The sequence below is a fragment of the Suncus etruscus genome, chromosome 2 (genome assembly GCF_024139225.1).
Source record: "Suncus etruscus isolate mSunEtr1 chromosome 2, mSunEtr1.pri.cur, whole genome shotgun sequence".
Classification (NCBI taxonomy): domain Eukaryota; kingdom Metazoa; phylum Chordata; class Mammalia; order Eulipotyphla; family Soricidae; genus Suncus; species Suncus etruscus.
The window spans coordinates 57,739,086-57,754,642 of record NC_064849.1 but is presented as its reverse complement, the minus strand read 5'-3'; the positions used below and the strand labels follow the sequence as shown (position 1 = coordinate 57,754,642).

At 36.5% G+C, this 15,557-nt stretch overlaps 1 protein-coding gene across 1 annotated transcript in view; it reads right to left on the bottom strand.

Annotated features, from left to right (window-relative positions):
- Positions 1–2,307: 2,307 nt before the first annotated feature.
- STRN3 (striatin 3) overlaps positions 2,308–15,557 on the bottom strand; it is a 71,907-nt gene continuing 58,657 nt past the window's right edge. Inside the window, exons 9-16 of the mRNA XM_049766584.1 lie at positions 14,965–15,140; positions 14,754–14,801; positions 14,362–14,483; positions 11,624–11,791; positions 10,130–10,270; positions 8,067–8,174; positions 4,129–4,215; positions 2,308–4,046 (exon numbers count right to left, since the gene is read on the bottom strand). Coding sequence (XP_049622541.1) covers positions 3,877–4,046; positions 4,129–4,215; positions 8,067–8,174; positions 10,130–10,270; positions 11,624–11,791; positions 14,362–14,483; positions 14,754–14,801; positions 14,965–15,140 — 1,020 coding nt within the window. The 3' untranslated portion in view covers positions 2,308–3,876. The remainder of the gene's footprint in view (positions 4,047–4,128; positions 4,216–8,066; positions 8,175–10,129; positions 10,271–11,623; positions 11,792–14,361; positions 14,484–14,753; positions 14,802–14,964; positions 15,141–15,557) is intronic.

The window sequence follows — 15,557 nt, the reverse complement described above, 5'->3', positions numbered from 1 at the left end:
TTTTTTTTTTTTGGTTTTTAGGCCACACCTGGCGGTGCTCAGGGGTTACTCCTGGCTGTCTGCTCAGAAATAGCTCCTGGCAGGCACGGGGGACCATATGGGACACGGGGATTCGAACCAACCACCTTTGGTCCTGGATCGGCTGCTTGCAAGGCAAACGCCGCTGTACTATCTCTCCGGGCCCTTGGTTAGCTTTTTTAAATGCTTATGCAGGGGACTGCAGCAATAGTATAGTGGGGAGGGATTGTGCTGTGTACAGCCAACCCAGATTAAATCCCTAGCATCCCATATGTTCCCCAGAGTTCACCAGGGATAATTCTTGAACACAGACCCAGGAGAGACCCCTGAGCACCAGTGGCATGGCCCACGGTTTTTTAAAAAAATGCTTTTTCAAAATGAAGAGATGGCTCAATGAGCTTTGCTCAGTGCCAGGCCCAAGTTTGATTCCTGGCACTGCAAGTTTCCTGTAGCAGCTCTCACGAGCAAGCATGACAGCACCAGGTGTGGTCATAAACAACCCAACGAAGCCTTTTCTATCAAGTTGTGAGGCATCTTAGGTAGCAACGACATTAAAGTTGAAAAAGCAGCCAGAAGGACCATAGCCTGTGTTCAATTCCAATTACAGTATGGTCCCCAAAGTATCACAGGAAGCATAGTCCAGCAGAGAGCAGTGTATCTCCCTGAATAATAACCCAAAAGGGGAATGGAATGAGAGCAGAAAAGTTTTTATTTGTAAAAGTAACAGTAGCTTTATAATCAAGGTAAAAGAATAAAAAGTTTTGTTATACTGCAATCCAACTTTAGCAGATATGTCTAAAGTCCAAATACACTAGTTTGTTTTTTTTTTGTTTGTTTTTTTGGGCCAAACCTAGTGGTACTCAGGAGTTAACCCTGGCTCTGTACTTAGGAATTACTACTGGCAATGCTGGGGATAGAGGAGGAAGGTGTGTACATATGGGGCATTGGGGATTGAACCTATGAGATGTTAGTGATTAAACCTGAGTCAGCATGTGTAAGGCAAGTGCCGTACCTGTTGTTGTACTATTATTGCTTCAGCCCTATAAGTAAACTTTTTTTTGGTTTTTGGTTTTTGGGTCACACCCAGCAGTGCTCAGGGATTACTCCTGGTCCTGTGCTCAGAAATTGCTCCTGGCAGGCTTGGGGGACCATGTGGAATGCTGGGATTCAAACTGGGTCAACTGCATGCAAGGCAAAAAGCCTTGCTGCTGTGCTATCTCTCCAGCCTTGCTATAAGTAACTTTTAATCTGCTAAATGAGATGCTGGTCTCCAGTGGAAATTTAAATAAATGAGAAAAATACAAAAATAACAAAACTATTAAAAGAGCAACATATGATAAAATATTTGAGGTCAGCATATTTAAGTTTGTATAGAAAGTCAACTTTTATACAAGAGCACTTAATGATCTACATTTCTTATGTCACAAACAGTAGCAGCACAAAATGAAAACATTCTATTTAAATACTTTGTCTCTTCCAAATGTTTAATATTGCAGCAAAAATATTACCAAAGTATAAAAGAAAAATAAACAAATATACTATTTTATTAAGTTTAATACATTCCAAATAGAGGTGAATGTTTTATTCATTGCAATGATGATAATTATTACATTTCAGTTAAACAGTATGCATTAGCTTGCAATAGCCACCAGAAACAATACTAGTTTTGGACAAACTTGTCCTTGGCAAATTTATTTTTAAGAGAGGAAACTGTCCCCTATAGTTTTGTTCAATAGTTGACACTTGAGCTCAAAAATCAGAATACCATATTTAGAGAAATTTTCTGAAAATTATTAGCATTTTATCAATGGCTATGACTTCCACGTGGATTTTCATGGTAGAAGACAATATTTCAATAGAGGTACACACAATGCACTAGGCAAAGAGAATTTTGCTACATATATTTTTTAATTTTAACTTTCTAATTTCCTTTGAATTCCCTTCAAAGAAAGTTTTAAGATATTAACATACAATATTGTAAGAATGTTAATAAATAATGCAGTTTATTTTTACTAAACTTTTTGTGGCAACAGATAAGGCTAAGTAAGAATGACAAAACAATTAACTGAAAATACTAAGGTAATGGATGCCTAAAGGAAATTATTTAGAACTGCATCTTTGTAACTTTTGGTTATCTTGAATTGTCTAACTTATTCTGATAAATTTTTTAATCCCCAAGTGGGGTGAATATTTAGAAAGGCATTCTTAACAATTTCAATCAATCTTATCAGAATATCAATAAGTAGTGCAAATTTAAAACAGTATAAAAATGAAGGACTCACTGAGAAATCATCTCCATTTGCTTGTTTAACGATGGAGAGAGTATTGCACTTTATTATTCAACACAAAATAATGTAGCAAACAGTAACATACAGGTACACAATTTAATATTTATTATATGCATTTTATATACATTATTTTTCAACAGCTGCATGTTTGCTAAGTGGTACAATCTTAAAAATTTGCTGATTCATAGTTTGTAAAACAAAACCTTACAAAACTCATCAAAACCGCAAACTGATCAGAAAAGTTTTTTGGAAGACTAGAAAAAATACTTTATTGTCATAATCATGCATTACACAAACAAATCTTGTGTTATACTATAAAATGAAGCACATTGGGAAAAAAAAACCCAGGATAACTAGTTCAAACAGCAGATTTCTGTATCCTGATTCAATTATTTTTGTATACTATTTGTAATGCAAATAAAATTTTATGCCAAATATTTCTAAATAATATAGTTTTGGTTGGAATTATGATAAGATATGTATCTGGGGGCTTGACCAGATTTCCTTGGTTCTAACATAAACTATAAAATATTCCTTTTTTAAGTCTATTTTAGACTATTCAGCATTCCAAAATAGATATCATTTCCTTTAGCACATTAATAAAAAGAATATAAAGACCAACAAAAAGTGAAATAAATAATAGGCTATTAGCAAGATGGATAATCCTTGATAAATAAACTTGTAAATACAGTAAGATGTACAAAATATCACACAGTGATAAGATGTCAAGATTAGTTTTTTTTAAGAGTTCAACTGGAGTACTAAACTCCATTGTTTCATTTTAATACATTTAATAGTCCTTGGTTTAGGAGACAAGTATGTGATGATCAAGGTGATTTAGCATCTTTACGGAAGGACTTAGCTGAGCTGTATTAGGCAAAAGAAGGAAAGAGTGGTTACACGGTAGCGGGTCAGTGAGATCTCTTCGTTTAGTTTTATAATGCAGAAAAACTTCAATACAATCTTGAGCACTGTAGTGACAGGCTAATTATATAAAAAGACTTATAAAAACTAGAATTTTATCCAAACATTTTGTGCAACTAATGCTAAAATATTTTAAGTTAAAATTTCTTTTCTTTCTTTCTTTTTAAAGCAAAATAAGTTTAAAAGGGAATCTGTGGCATTCAACTGATTAACACAACATCACTATGAGATGAAAAAAACAAAACAAAAACAAAAACAAAAACCTACTCTTGGAGCTCACTTCCCCCCACAAGAGCACCACATTCCTAACCCTAAGGCAGCACAGAGTCCCAAACAAGTCTTTTTTGTAAGATCAGACTCCACATTGGCTTAAAGATAGCTAAAAAACAGACAGACGCTCATTTTCATATCCAGTACAGGCCACGAATTCTGATGTCCTTTTATGTCCCACAAAATACAGTAATTACAACTGAATTAATGAACCTGACATTAAAGATGTGATGTCCACCAATTAATGCCTGCCCCAAACAGTCTTCACCAGGTAGATCACATGTAGTGTCATGTCAGTAACCTTTGTTGATGGCAGTGATGCAGAACCCTCTTGTGTCCAAGCAAATCAGTTGTTATGATGAAAGTTTCTGGCGATTCACACAAATACTTTCGCAAGGGCATCAGCCCCTGCACTGGCAATATATGCTTTTGATGGATGAAATGCAACATCATAAATTGACTCATCCAGTTTCTTCCTATGTGCTGTTATTTCTTGCACACAAGTCTTGCTGTCTAAATTCCACAATCTAATTGAACAGTCATGGCCTGTAAAAGAAGAAAAGTATGTTACTGAATAACAATCCTTCAAAAAAGAATGTGGGCTGTATAGGAGGAAGTTCAGACTTACTTCCAGACATCAAATAGATTCCATTAGGATCTACTGCTAGACTTGTAACAGCATCCAAATGAGCTACCATAGAATGGATCATTTTACCTAAACAAAACAGAAAATGTTTTCACAAAGTTATTTTCTTGAGAGATAATAACTATAACATAACATCAACATGAAAGGACAATCATTAATCTGAGATCTGTTATAGAGTAGTCACTTCAATTAAATTTTTTAATTTAATTTTCTTTTCTCTCTCTCTCTCTCTCTCTCTCTCTCTCTCTCTCTCTCTCTCTCTCTCTCTCTCTCTCTCTCTCTCTCTCTCTTCTTTCTTTCTTTTTAAAAAGACAGCTTTTAATTCTGAGAAAAAATTACAGAAAATTCATCACTTTGGGCCGAAGCGATAGCACAGCAGGTAGGGAGTTTGCCTTGCATGTGGCCAACCCAGGTTCTATCCCTGGCATTCCATATGGTCCCCAGAGCTTGCCAGGAGTGATTCCAGAGCACAGAGCCACAGAGTCAGGAGTAATCCAGATACATGGTGTGACACAAAAACCAAAAAAAATAAAATAAAATAAAATAAAAAAAAAAATCACAAACTCTTTGCAGGGTACAGTTGAATAACTTTTAATATGTTCACAATGATATATAACTGAACTTTACCCGGGTCAGAACATTTTTAGAGTACAAAAGGAAATCCCATAGCCATTAAAGCAACTCTCTCCCCTAAGTTCCTTGTAGCCATTAATCGGGTTCTTACCAGTCTTTAGACTGGTTTTATTATAGTATCTTTGCACAAATAAAGTAGCTTTTATTTGTCTGCCTTCTGTCACTTATGTTTTGAACACAAATTTTTAATCCAATACAGAACTTCTCTAGTTTTATCTTAAAAATAAACATCTAGAAGCTGGGGCCCTCAGAGCGACAGCACAGTGGTGGTAGGGTCTTTGACTTGTATGCAGCTGATCCAGGACAGATCTTGGTTTGATCTCCGGTATCCCATATGGACCCTTAAGCCAGGAGCGATTTCTGAGTGCATAGCCAGGAGTAACCCCTGAGCATCACTGGGTATGGCCCAAAAACCATAAAACAAAACATCTAGAAGCTAGAAAGACTACTCAAAAGGGCTAGAGCACATGCTTTCCATATGAGAAACCAATATTTAATCTCTTTTTACTATGAGATCTCTTATACTACAAGATCATGTAAAGGCCCAAGATCTGACTCCTGTACTACAAGAGGTCATGTAAGCTTGTATAGCCCAAAAACCAAAACCACAAAACCATAAAACATCTATGTGACATGAATTTAATAGAAGTAGAAAATATAAAATATAATAAGGCTGCCTCAATACTTAAGATCACAGAAATGCAAAATTAAAATGTTTTTCATCAAGACATAATTATTCTATATAATGAAAAATATATTCCTATCTGAAATTTCCAATATTGTCAATTTTTTGAATGTTAACATTTATATATTAGCAGTAAGAAAGGAGAGGGACAGGAGTACTCAAGAGAAATATCTCTGGATTTCTCCACATAATAATAAAATGTATTCTGGGGTTAAAAGATAGCACAACAGTAGGGTGTTTGCCTTCCACGCAGCCAATCAAGGATGTATGGTGGTTCAAATCCTGGCATCCCATACGGTCCCCTGTGCCTGCCAGGAGCAATTTCTGAGCGCAGAGAGCCAGGAGTAACCCCTGAGTACTGCAGGTTGTGACCCAAAAACATAAAAATTCAAAATTAAAACAAAAACCTACATTCCGAAAAATATAATTAAGCGAATTTAGCCAGAATTCTGACTAAAATTTGCCACGCTTCTGATGCTTAATGACATTCTACATTGAAAATTAAAAGAACTACATAAGGAGTACAATGATTTTTTTAGTATCTTAGTTGCATCATAATAGAGCTTAGTTTTTTCCTGGCTTTGTGCTTGAGACCATAGGTGCCAAGGACTGAACTGGATCTCCTCCATACAAACATGCTCTCTACACCTCATTGACCTATCTTTCTGGCTTAGAGATACAACTACTGACATGAATAAAAATCCACAATCAAAAAAAAAAAATCCACAATCTAATCGAATGTGCAAATAATCACTAAGAATTGTTGGGCATACTAAAGACATCAATTGGCTACAAAATTGAAATATCATTACAAACCACAACTGCCTGTTTCTCATTTATACTAAGAATACTTTTAAAGTTGTCTGCTTTCTTTTTTTTTTTTTTTTTTTTTTTTTTTTAGTTTTTGGGTCACACCTGGCAGCGCTCAGGGGTTACTCCTGGCTCTATGCTCAGAAATCACCCCTGGCAGGCACGGGGGACCATATGGGATGCTGGGATTCGAACCACCGTCTTTCTTCATGAAAGGCAAACGCCTTACCTCCATGCTATCTCTCTCTGGTCCCCTGCTTTCTTAAGAACAGAAAAATCACTCAACATGGTATTTTTAACTGCTGAGTCTAAAATAATTTACCTGTCAGTTCTAGAGCCCATATTATTCATAGAATCTCAGTATTATTGTCCCAGAGTTTGAAATGGCCAGTTTCCATCATAAAAATTCAAAAATGTTAAGATCAAGTACCAAATTCATTAGTTTCCCTTAAAAATTCAAGTTTCTTTCGTTTTTTTTTTTTTGGTTTGGGGGTCACACCTGGCGGCACTTTGGATACTCCTGGCTCTGTGCTCAGAAATCGCCCCTCACAGGCTCGGAGGACCATATGGGATGCTGAAAATTGAACCACTGTCTACTAGGTTGGCCGTGTACAAGGCAAACACCTTACTGCTGTGCTATCTATGCAGCCCAAAAATTCAAATTTCTGACGATAATTTTAAAATAAGAGTCTAGAGATAACTCAATGGGCTGAGTACATTTTTTGCATATGAGAGGCCTATTTTTGATCTCTGGTACCATATGATCCCAGGGCACTGAGATGGGAATAGCTCAAAGCACAACTAGGTATGGCCCTCATCCTAAATTGGAGGCATCCTTTTAGCAGCCTCAGAATACTCAGGACCCCTCTTGTTGATACTCAGTGCAGAAATAACAATTTGGTGCTCAGACGTAATGGTTTGGTGCTGGGACCTGGGCCACATGTAAGGGTAGAAGTGAGGATGTGATGACAAGGATCAAATGCATGGCCTTCTACTTGTTAACTTTGGCCCCATGCCTCTGCTAGTATCTTTCCTTCTCCAAGATTCTCTTCCCAAATAAATAAGGTAAATATGAAACATAGCTGTCAGTTCTTTTTTTTACTATTTATTTTTATTTTTTTAATTACTTTATTTAAACACTGTAGTTACAATATCCTTCACCAGTGAACATTTCCTCCCAAATTATGGTACTATCTCAACTTGTTATATTTAAATTTTAAATTTTAAAAAATTTAAATTTAAATTTTAAAATAAGGAATTCTTTGAAAACAAAGTATCCTAATATAGCTTCCATTATTTATAATTATTGTACAGATTGAGAAATAATTTTAACAACATATTCAAACACCAAATATCAAGTCACCTCCTATTTTAATTTACCGATGGAAATACTTAACTTTAACCCCTCCCCCCCTTTTTTGGTCATAGAAAGAGGTGCTCAGGGTTTACTTTTGGCTCTGTGCTTTGAAGATGCTCCTGGCACGCTCATATGGACCATATGGATGCCTAAATCAAACCCGGGTCGGTCATGTGCAAGGCAAATGCTCTACCCTCTGTGCCAATATATTGCCCCAGACTCTTAACATTAATTTTCATATCTAAATAATAATAGGCAGTATTTAATACACTTCAGAATAAAGCAGTATAAATGTGCTACTTGGAAACAAAAATGAATTCAAACAGTTTAAATTAGGAAATTAGGCTACAATCACTCTACATTATATAAGTAAATAGAATTCTTGACCAGCTAAAATTTATACTATTAATGTAACTAAAAAGAAAACCTCCTTACCTGATTTATTGTCAAAAAATTTGATGTGCCGATCTTCATGAGCAGTTATTGTGACAGGAAGTGTGGGATGACTTACTACTCTGTTAATATGATTATTGGATTGTAAACCTGGGGAGAGAAAAATATATGCATTAAGATTCAAACTTTCAGTTAAAAGTTAGATGATGGACTTCCTAAGTTTTTTTGTTTGTTTGTTTTTTGGGCCACAACCGGTGATGCTCAGGGGTTACTCCTGGCTATGCTCTCAGAAACTGCTCCTGGCTCAGGGGATGCTGGGGGAATCGAACCACAGTCAGTCCTAGGTCAGCCGTGTACAAGGCAAACGCCCTACAGAAGCTGTACCACTGGCCCCATACTTCCTAAGTCTTATGAAAATATACCAAAATAGAATTAAAAACTAAAATTTTTGGGATATCAAGGACATCTCAATGGTTGGAGGCACAAAGCAGAGACCTTTATTTGAACCATGGTATCAGAGGCTCATATGCAGCAGGGATCTGAATTTGAATTCTGGTATAAAATGGCTCACACATCTAACTGAGCACTGCCATATGTATTCTTTTTTTGTTTTTGCTTTTGGGCCACACCGGCAGTGCTCAGGGGTTACTCCTAGTTCTATGCTTAGAAATCACTCCTGACAGGCACAGGAGACCATATGGGATGCCAGGATTCAAACCAACATCAGTCCTACGTCTGTGCTTGTAAGGCAAATGCCCTACCACTATGCTTATCTCTGGCCCCATGCCATATGTATTCTTGATGACTTCCACTGCTACCAGATCCAAGACATCATATTACTGTGCAATGAACTGTCAGACCCAGTTGGTTGTACCATCCACTCCCTCTAAAAAGCTGTTGAAACTGTATATAAAATAAAACCCAAGGGGCCAGTGAACAGTATAGCAGGGTAGGTCACTGGCCTTACCTGCAGTCAACTCAGGTGTGATCCCAGACATCCATTATGGTCCCCCGAGTCCACCAGGAGTGATTCCTGAGTCAGAAACAACTCCAGAGTACCACCAGGTACGACCCAAAAACCAAAAACAAACAAAAAACCCCAAATATTAAGGTTCCACAAAGACTAAAAAATATATATGTATATATAAAAGTAAAAATAATAAGATATATATATGTGTATATATATGTGTGTGTGTGTGTGTGTGTATATATATATATATATATTTAGGGACCAAAATGATAGAAAGATATTTAGGAGCCAGCAGTTATGGTGTTTGCCTTGCATGTGGGTGACCTGAGCTCAATCCCCTGCACTCCATATAGTCCCCCAAACCCTAACATGAGTAAGCCCTAACTGTAGTCAGGAGTAAGCCCTGAACACCAGGGCTTGTGTGACCCCAAACCACACATACACACACACACACACCAACCCCCCCACCAAAAAAAAACCTAGAAAGAAGGTAGTAAGTCATATATCTTATTTTCCTTTAAAATCACTATCTGTAGGATAATCAAATTACTCATTAGTGATATCCCTTTTTATGTAACTTCTTGCTTCGTGGAGATAGAGTGACAGAATCAGAGCATACTATTTTAAAAACAATTAATGAATTATGTGATTAAGGCAATGATCATGAAGGCTGAAAACAATAAAAGGACAAATCATTATAGGGGAGGGTGGCTCATTGGAGAAGCCTTGGGTTAACACATGTTCGTATATGTTTATGTATACACACACATACCCTTGCAAACATAGTGCATTGAGTGTAGGCAAACAAAGTCACACACAAGGTAGTATTTATTTCTCATTAAGGTTCATAAATTACTATGTAGTCTTGCAAAAATCATTTAAAAATTAACAGAAAAACACGAACATACTTTCTAATTTTTCCACCTAAGTTCAAATAATGAAAGGGAGCCAGCATTGGTAGAATGCATCTAGAAGTTTAGATTTAATCCTTGGTACCACATGGCCCCCTAAGAACTTCTATTGAAAATAACTCCCAGCACTACAGAGTATGACCCCAAAACAAAACAAAAAGAAAGAACTTAGAAAACATACCTATGATTTTTATTTTAGTTTCTTGAAACCCATAAAAACTTACCAGAATCTGTCTGTGATGAAAGCATCAGCAATGACTGTGATGTTTCTAAGTCATAAATAACTGTATTACCAGTGCTGAAAGAGGTCACCATATGGGCTGGATCACAGCCTATAAAGTCAACTGATGTTGGTATTCCATGCTCTGAAACAGGTCCAAAACAATTACAATGTAAACATAGTAATTAAAAATATTCACTTTAGGGGCTGAAGCAACAGTACAGTGGATATGGCATTTGCCTCAAATGCAACTGACCCAGGCTCAATTCCCAGCACCATATATGGTCCCCTAAGTACCACTGGGAGTGATCCCTATGCACAGAGCTAGGAGTAAACCCTGAGCATCCCCGGGTATGGCCCCTAAACCAAATGAAACCAAATATCCACTTTAGGGGCTGAGAATAGAACTTAAACGTGCAAGGCTCAAATTTCAATCAATATCGTACTACTCCCCCATCCTATTTTAGCACTGCCTGGGCTTCTGAATTCTGAACATCACCAACATGAAAACAAGAAAGTTCTTAAAGGAAGAACATACAGATACTTAAAAGTTACCTATTCTATATGTATATACATGTTTGTTTGCTTGTTTGTTTGATTGGGCCATACCCAGCAATGCTTACTTCTGGTTCTGCACTCAGAAATAACTCCTGGTAATGCTCGGGGACCTGATGGTGTGACCTGATGGTGTGCCAGGGATCCAATCTGGGATCCCTTGGCCATATCCAAGGCAAGTACCTTAACTACTGTACTCTAGACCCTTTACATTTTCTTTTAAGGGGAAGAATTAAAAAATACATTGTCCATAACCAATACTGGTCTAAAACTATGATCCGTTCAGCTTTTGTGAACAGTTGTTTATAGAAAGTTTCATTTATCTATTCCATGTTACCTACACAATACACATAACTCATTTTGGGGGTTTGGGGGTGTTTGGACCACACCCAAAGGCACTCATGTTACTCCTGGCTCTGTGCTAAAAAATTACTCCTAGCAGACTTGGGGGACTATATGGGATGCCACAGATCAAAACCCAAGTCAATGACGTGCAAGACAAACGCCCAATCCTCTGTGCTATTGTTCTGGCTCCATAACTTTTTTTTTAATGGTCTGGAGCAGCAGTACTGCAGCAGGTAAGGTCAGCTTTGCACAAGGCCAACACAGGTTCAATCTCCAGTGCCACATATCGTTCCCAAGCCCTGCCAGGCATGAATGCTGAGCACAGAGCTAGAAGTTCTTAGTACCACTGGATGTAGCCCCAAAAATCCACAAAAATTTAATTAAATAAAATTATTTTAATGTACCTCTTAGAGCAAGAAAAAAAAATCCATTGCTTTCCCTCTCTAGTTTCCAAATTAAAAAAGAGTGAGAGTGAGAGAGAGAGAGAGAGAGAGAGAGAGAGAGAGAGAGAGAGAGAGAGAGAGAGAGAGAGAGAGAGAGAGAGAGAAGAAAATTAAAAAGAAACTAAGCACTTTTCAGAAAGGCAAATTTTACTTACCCTTATTTCCATTGTATGTGCAAATACATGGCAATTTTTCCTGTGGATTCCATAACCTAACAGTGCCATCTGCTGAACAAGACAGTAAATGATTTTTTGTGCCACTGTAGGCAAGACCCCAGACAGCATCTGTATGAGCAACTAAAGTGCCGGCTAGAATATTTGGCTCTGGAAAACAACAATAACAACAACAAATTAACTGTAGAAATTTAAATGAAATGCTTTAGCAACAACTTATCATATAATTAATTATAAAGATTACTACACACATGGTGGCCATAAGAATAGTAATCAAAGTATCTATAGTATCATCTCTAAATGAGAGGTATGGTTATTTTACCTCTACTTTTCTTCTATCAGGTTATTTCCCTAATACTTCCCTCCCTCCCCCTAAAGTACTTTCTTGTAATTTCACTATTTTCTGTAACAAACATATATCTTTGAAGAAATATATGATTCAATTTCCACAACAAAGATATTTGAAATTTAATAGTTTTGTTTTTTTATGCTACATACAGCTGTGCACAGGGCTAACTACTGGCTCCGCACTCAGGAATTACTCCTGGTGGGCTTAGGGGACCATATAAAATGCCAGGGATCAAACCTGGGTCAATCGTGTACAAGGCAAACTTCTTGCCCACTGTTCTATAGCTCTGGCTCCAATTTTAGAACACATTTATCATTTATTGGCTATTTCCTCCCACTCTCTCTGTCTACAATCTCTTTTGTAAATTTTGTAAAATCGTAAATGGCACTTAGTAACTGGCTTGTTTCACTTAGCAATTTTTAAGTTCATTCATATTTCACTTTCTATCTTGAAGTAATATTCTACTCTAGGAATATAAATTTTACCTTTGATGGTGAATAAAACTAGCATCATCTGGACAAGCTTGCTCTTGAGTAAAACTTTATCTGTGGCTGTTTTTGTTTTTTCTTTATTGGCATTGCCAGCAATCAAATCCAGGACTACATATAAAGCTGAATAATACACCTCACTCAATATTTTTCATAATTTTGATTTTCATAGGCCCCAATCTCTCTTCCTTAAAGAGACTCTATTTCCAACTGTACTGACAAACTATAGAACTAAAATAGGACCCCTTTTCCAATTACCCAATCTAAACTTCTCTTTTGTAAAGCCATCTCATATTTTCAGATCCAGTCTCATGTAACCAGGTCAGTGTATTACATTCAACTTGCTACCTTCCTTTCATGTTTCCTGCTTCCTTCTACATAAATTCTCTTCATTGAGCTCACAACTAAGTATGTACTAGAATCTCTCAACTGAAACCAAAATCTGCTCACTTATCTTAATACCATATTTCTATCAAAACATATAAAATATATTAAATGTTGCACTTATACTCGCATCTAATTACTATATGGCTTTTGATATATAATTACACTTAAAGAATGGTTGCTAAAATCACTACTGCCATGCTATCTTCTATCAAGTTTAATATTTTACTTTCTGTTACAATGTCTTTCATTTTTATACTGATCTCCACAAAGAGTATCTTGAAAGTTGTCTTTCTATTCAAGTATATGTCTGATTAAGAACTGGACGACAAATCCATTGCTATGAAAGGGGCCTTCCTAAACTCGCAGCAATATCTCAAAGGGTAAACTTCGTTTTCTTCTCAGTAATTTATTTTGTGATGCTTCCATGGCTCACAACTTTCCTGCACTTTCCTTTGTTGGCTATCTTGCTGTAGCCAATCTTTGAGTTCCTTAGGAATTTGCTTCTCTTTTATTCCTATAAACAACCTCCCTCTCTCATGACCATACATTTACAAGGCAGGCAATTTAAACCACTGGACTATTATTCTTTTGGGTTTCTTTCTTTTTATTATTATTTTTTAAATTTTATTCTATTTTTTTTTTTTTGGTCACACCCCATGGCACTCAGGTATTACGCTTAGCACTATGCTCAGAAATCCTTCCTGGCAGGCACGGGGGGAAGGGGGGGCGGGGGGTGGAGGACCATGGACAGACTGGACATGAATGATGACACCATATGGGATGCTGGGATTCGAACCACCGTCTATCCTGGATCAGCTGCTTGCAAGGTAAATGCCTTACCACTATGCTATCTCTCCGGCCCCTGAGTTTACTTCTTAAGTTGACATTTTTTCCCTTATATCAATTTTATTCTTTTTTTGCAACTAAGACTGTAGTTAATGGTTTTATTTAATTTTTGGTTTTTGGGCCACACCCAGTGACGCTAAAGGGTTACTCCTGACTATGTCTTCAGAAATCTCCCCTGGCTTGGGGGGGACCATATGGGACACCAACGATCGAACCAAGATCCATCCTGGGTCAGCTGTGTGCAAGGCAAACACCCTCCACTGCCATATCGTTCCAGCCCGTTTAATGGATTTTTTAAAAACAACCATTTTGCTGGAGCTGGAGCGATAACACAGCAGGTGGGCGTTTGCCTTACATGCAGGCAACCCGGGATGAATCCAGTTCAATCCTCAGCACACCATATGGTCCCCTGAGCCTGCAAAGAGTAATTCCTGAGCACTGCTGGGTGTGATCTAAACTCCCCCTACAAAAAAAAAATCCTTAACTATTTGGGATATGCTAATTGATTCTTTAACAAAATAAAAATGTTAGTAGAGATAAGAACTGAATGAGAGGACAAATAGATATTTAATAATCGCAGTGTTTTTAGGCAATTACATTTTTCAGCTCTATTAACTAAAGAAAAAAAAATTTTTGGAGCCTTTACTTACCATATGTATCATAAGGATCCACATTAGGATTAGGCATATTCCACCACTGAATGGTTGAATCAATACCACCACTAAAACACTGTTCTCCATTAGAACTAACAGCTAATGACAGAACAGGACCACTGTAGGAGAAAAAAAGGAGGAGAGATGGGAAGTAATTCATAAGTCTTAAGAAGGAACTCATATCCTTATCCCTATAGCCTTTGCATTTTTGTACTATTGAAAAGTTGTATCTAAATAAGCATTTGAGAACATTACTAGTCTCAATAGCATAACTACTAATCAAACGGAATACTTAAAGTATTTTAAAAGTATAAAAATAAAATAAGTATATGGTTTAATAATTGATCAATAACAATAAGATTGTTAATTAATAATTTAGTAGAACTTACATATGGGCCCTAAATGTGTAGATAGGCTCTACATCTAAAGAGGCACTCCTGAAGAAAAAAAGAAAAAAAGGGTGGGGGGAGAAGTAATTAAAATAACCAGAAATCACCGGTTGGCATAAAATTACAGGTAATATAATATCAGTATGTAAAACATAAAAGCAAATTAGTAAATGTAAAAGAAAAAAGTACTGGCTAATATTAAAATACTTGCTTTTTGGCAGGAACTGTTTTTTGCAAGTTCCAAAGTTTTAGAGTATGGTCCTCAGAGGCAGTAACTAGCACAGGTTCTACAGGATGAAATGCTAATGCCCGTACTCCATCAAAATGGCTACGTAGTGTATATTTGGGGTTCCATGTCTTTCGAAAGGCATCTTTATTGGCAGGCAACTAAAAAAGAAGGAGTACAATATTTAGTGATAAAAGGAGTAAACTGATAGACTAGTGGAGTTTTTATTTAGGAGTGTTTAAAACATTTAAGAGTGCTTTGGTTAAAAAAAAAAGTGGAAATTTAATGTACCTTAAAATCTTTGACAAATCTCTTATTAATAAAAATTTAGAATTGTATTACTTTTTCATATACCTAGGTCAAATAGAGTGATTTTACCTAATCAAACTAAAACAAAAGGTCACATGAAATGTCAGATGAGACTAATAAAAGATACTTATAAAATTTTACACGAAACAGTAAAATTTATAAAATTCTATCAAAAAACCAAGTACAATATATTAACAGTATAACTGTCATTTAAAAAAGTTAGCCTGTGAAAATTTTAAAGACAACAAGTTAAGGTACTTTCCAAAAGT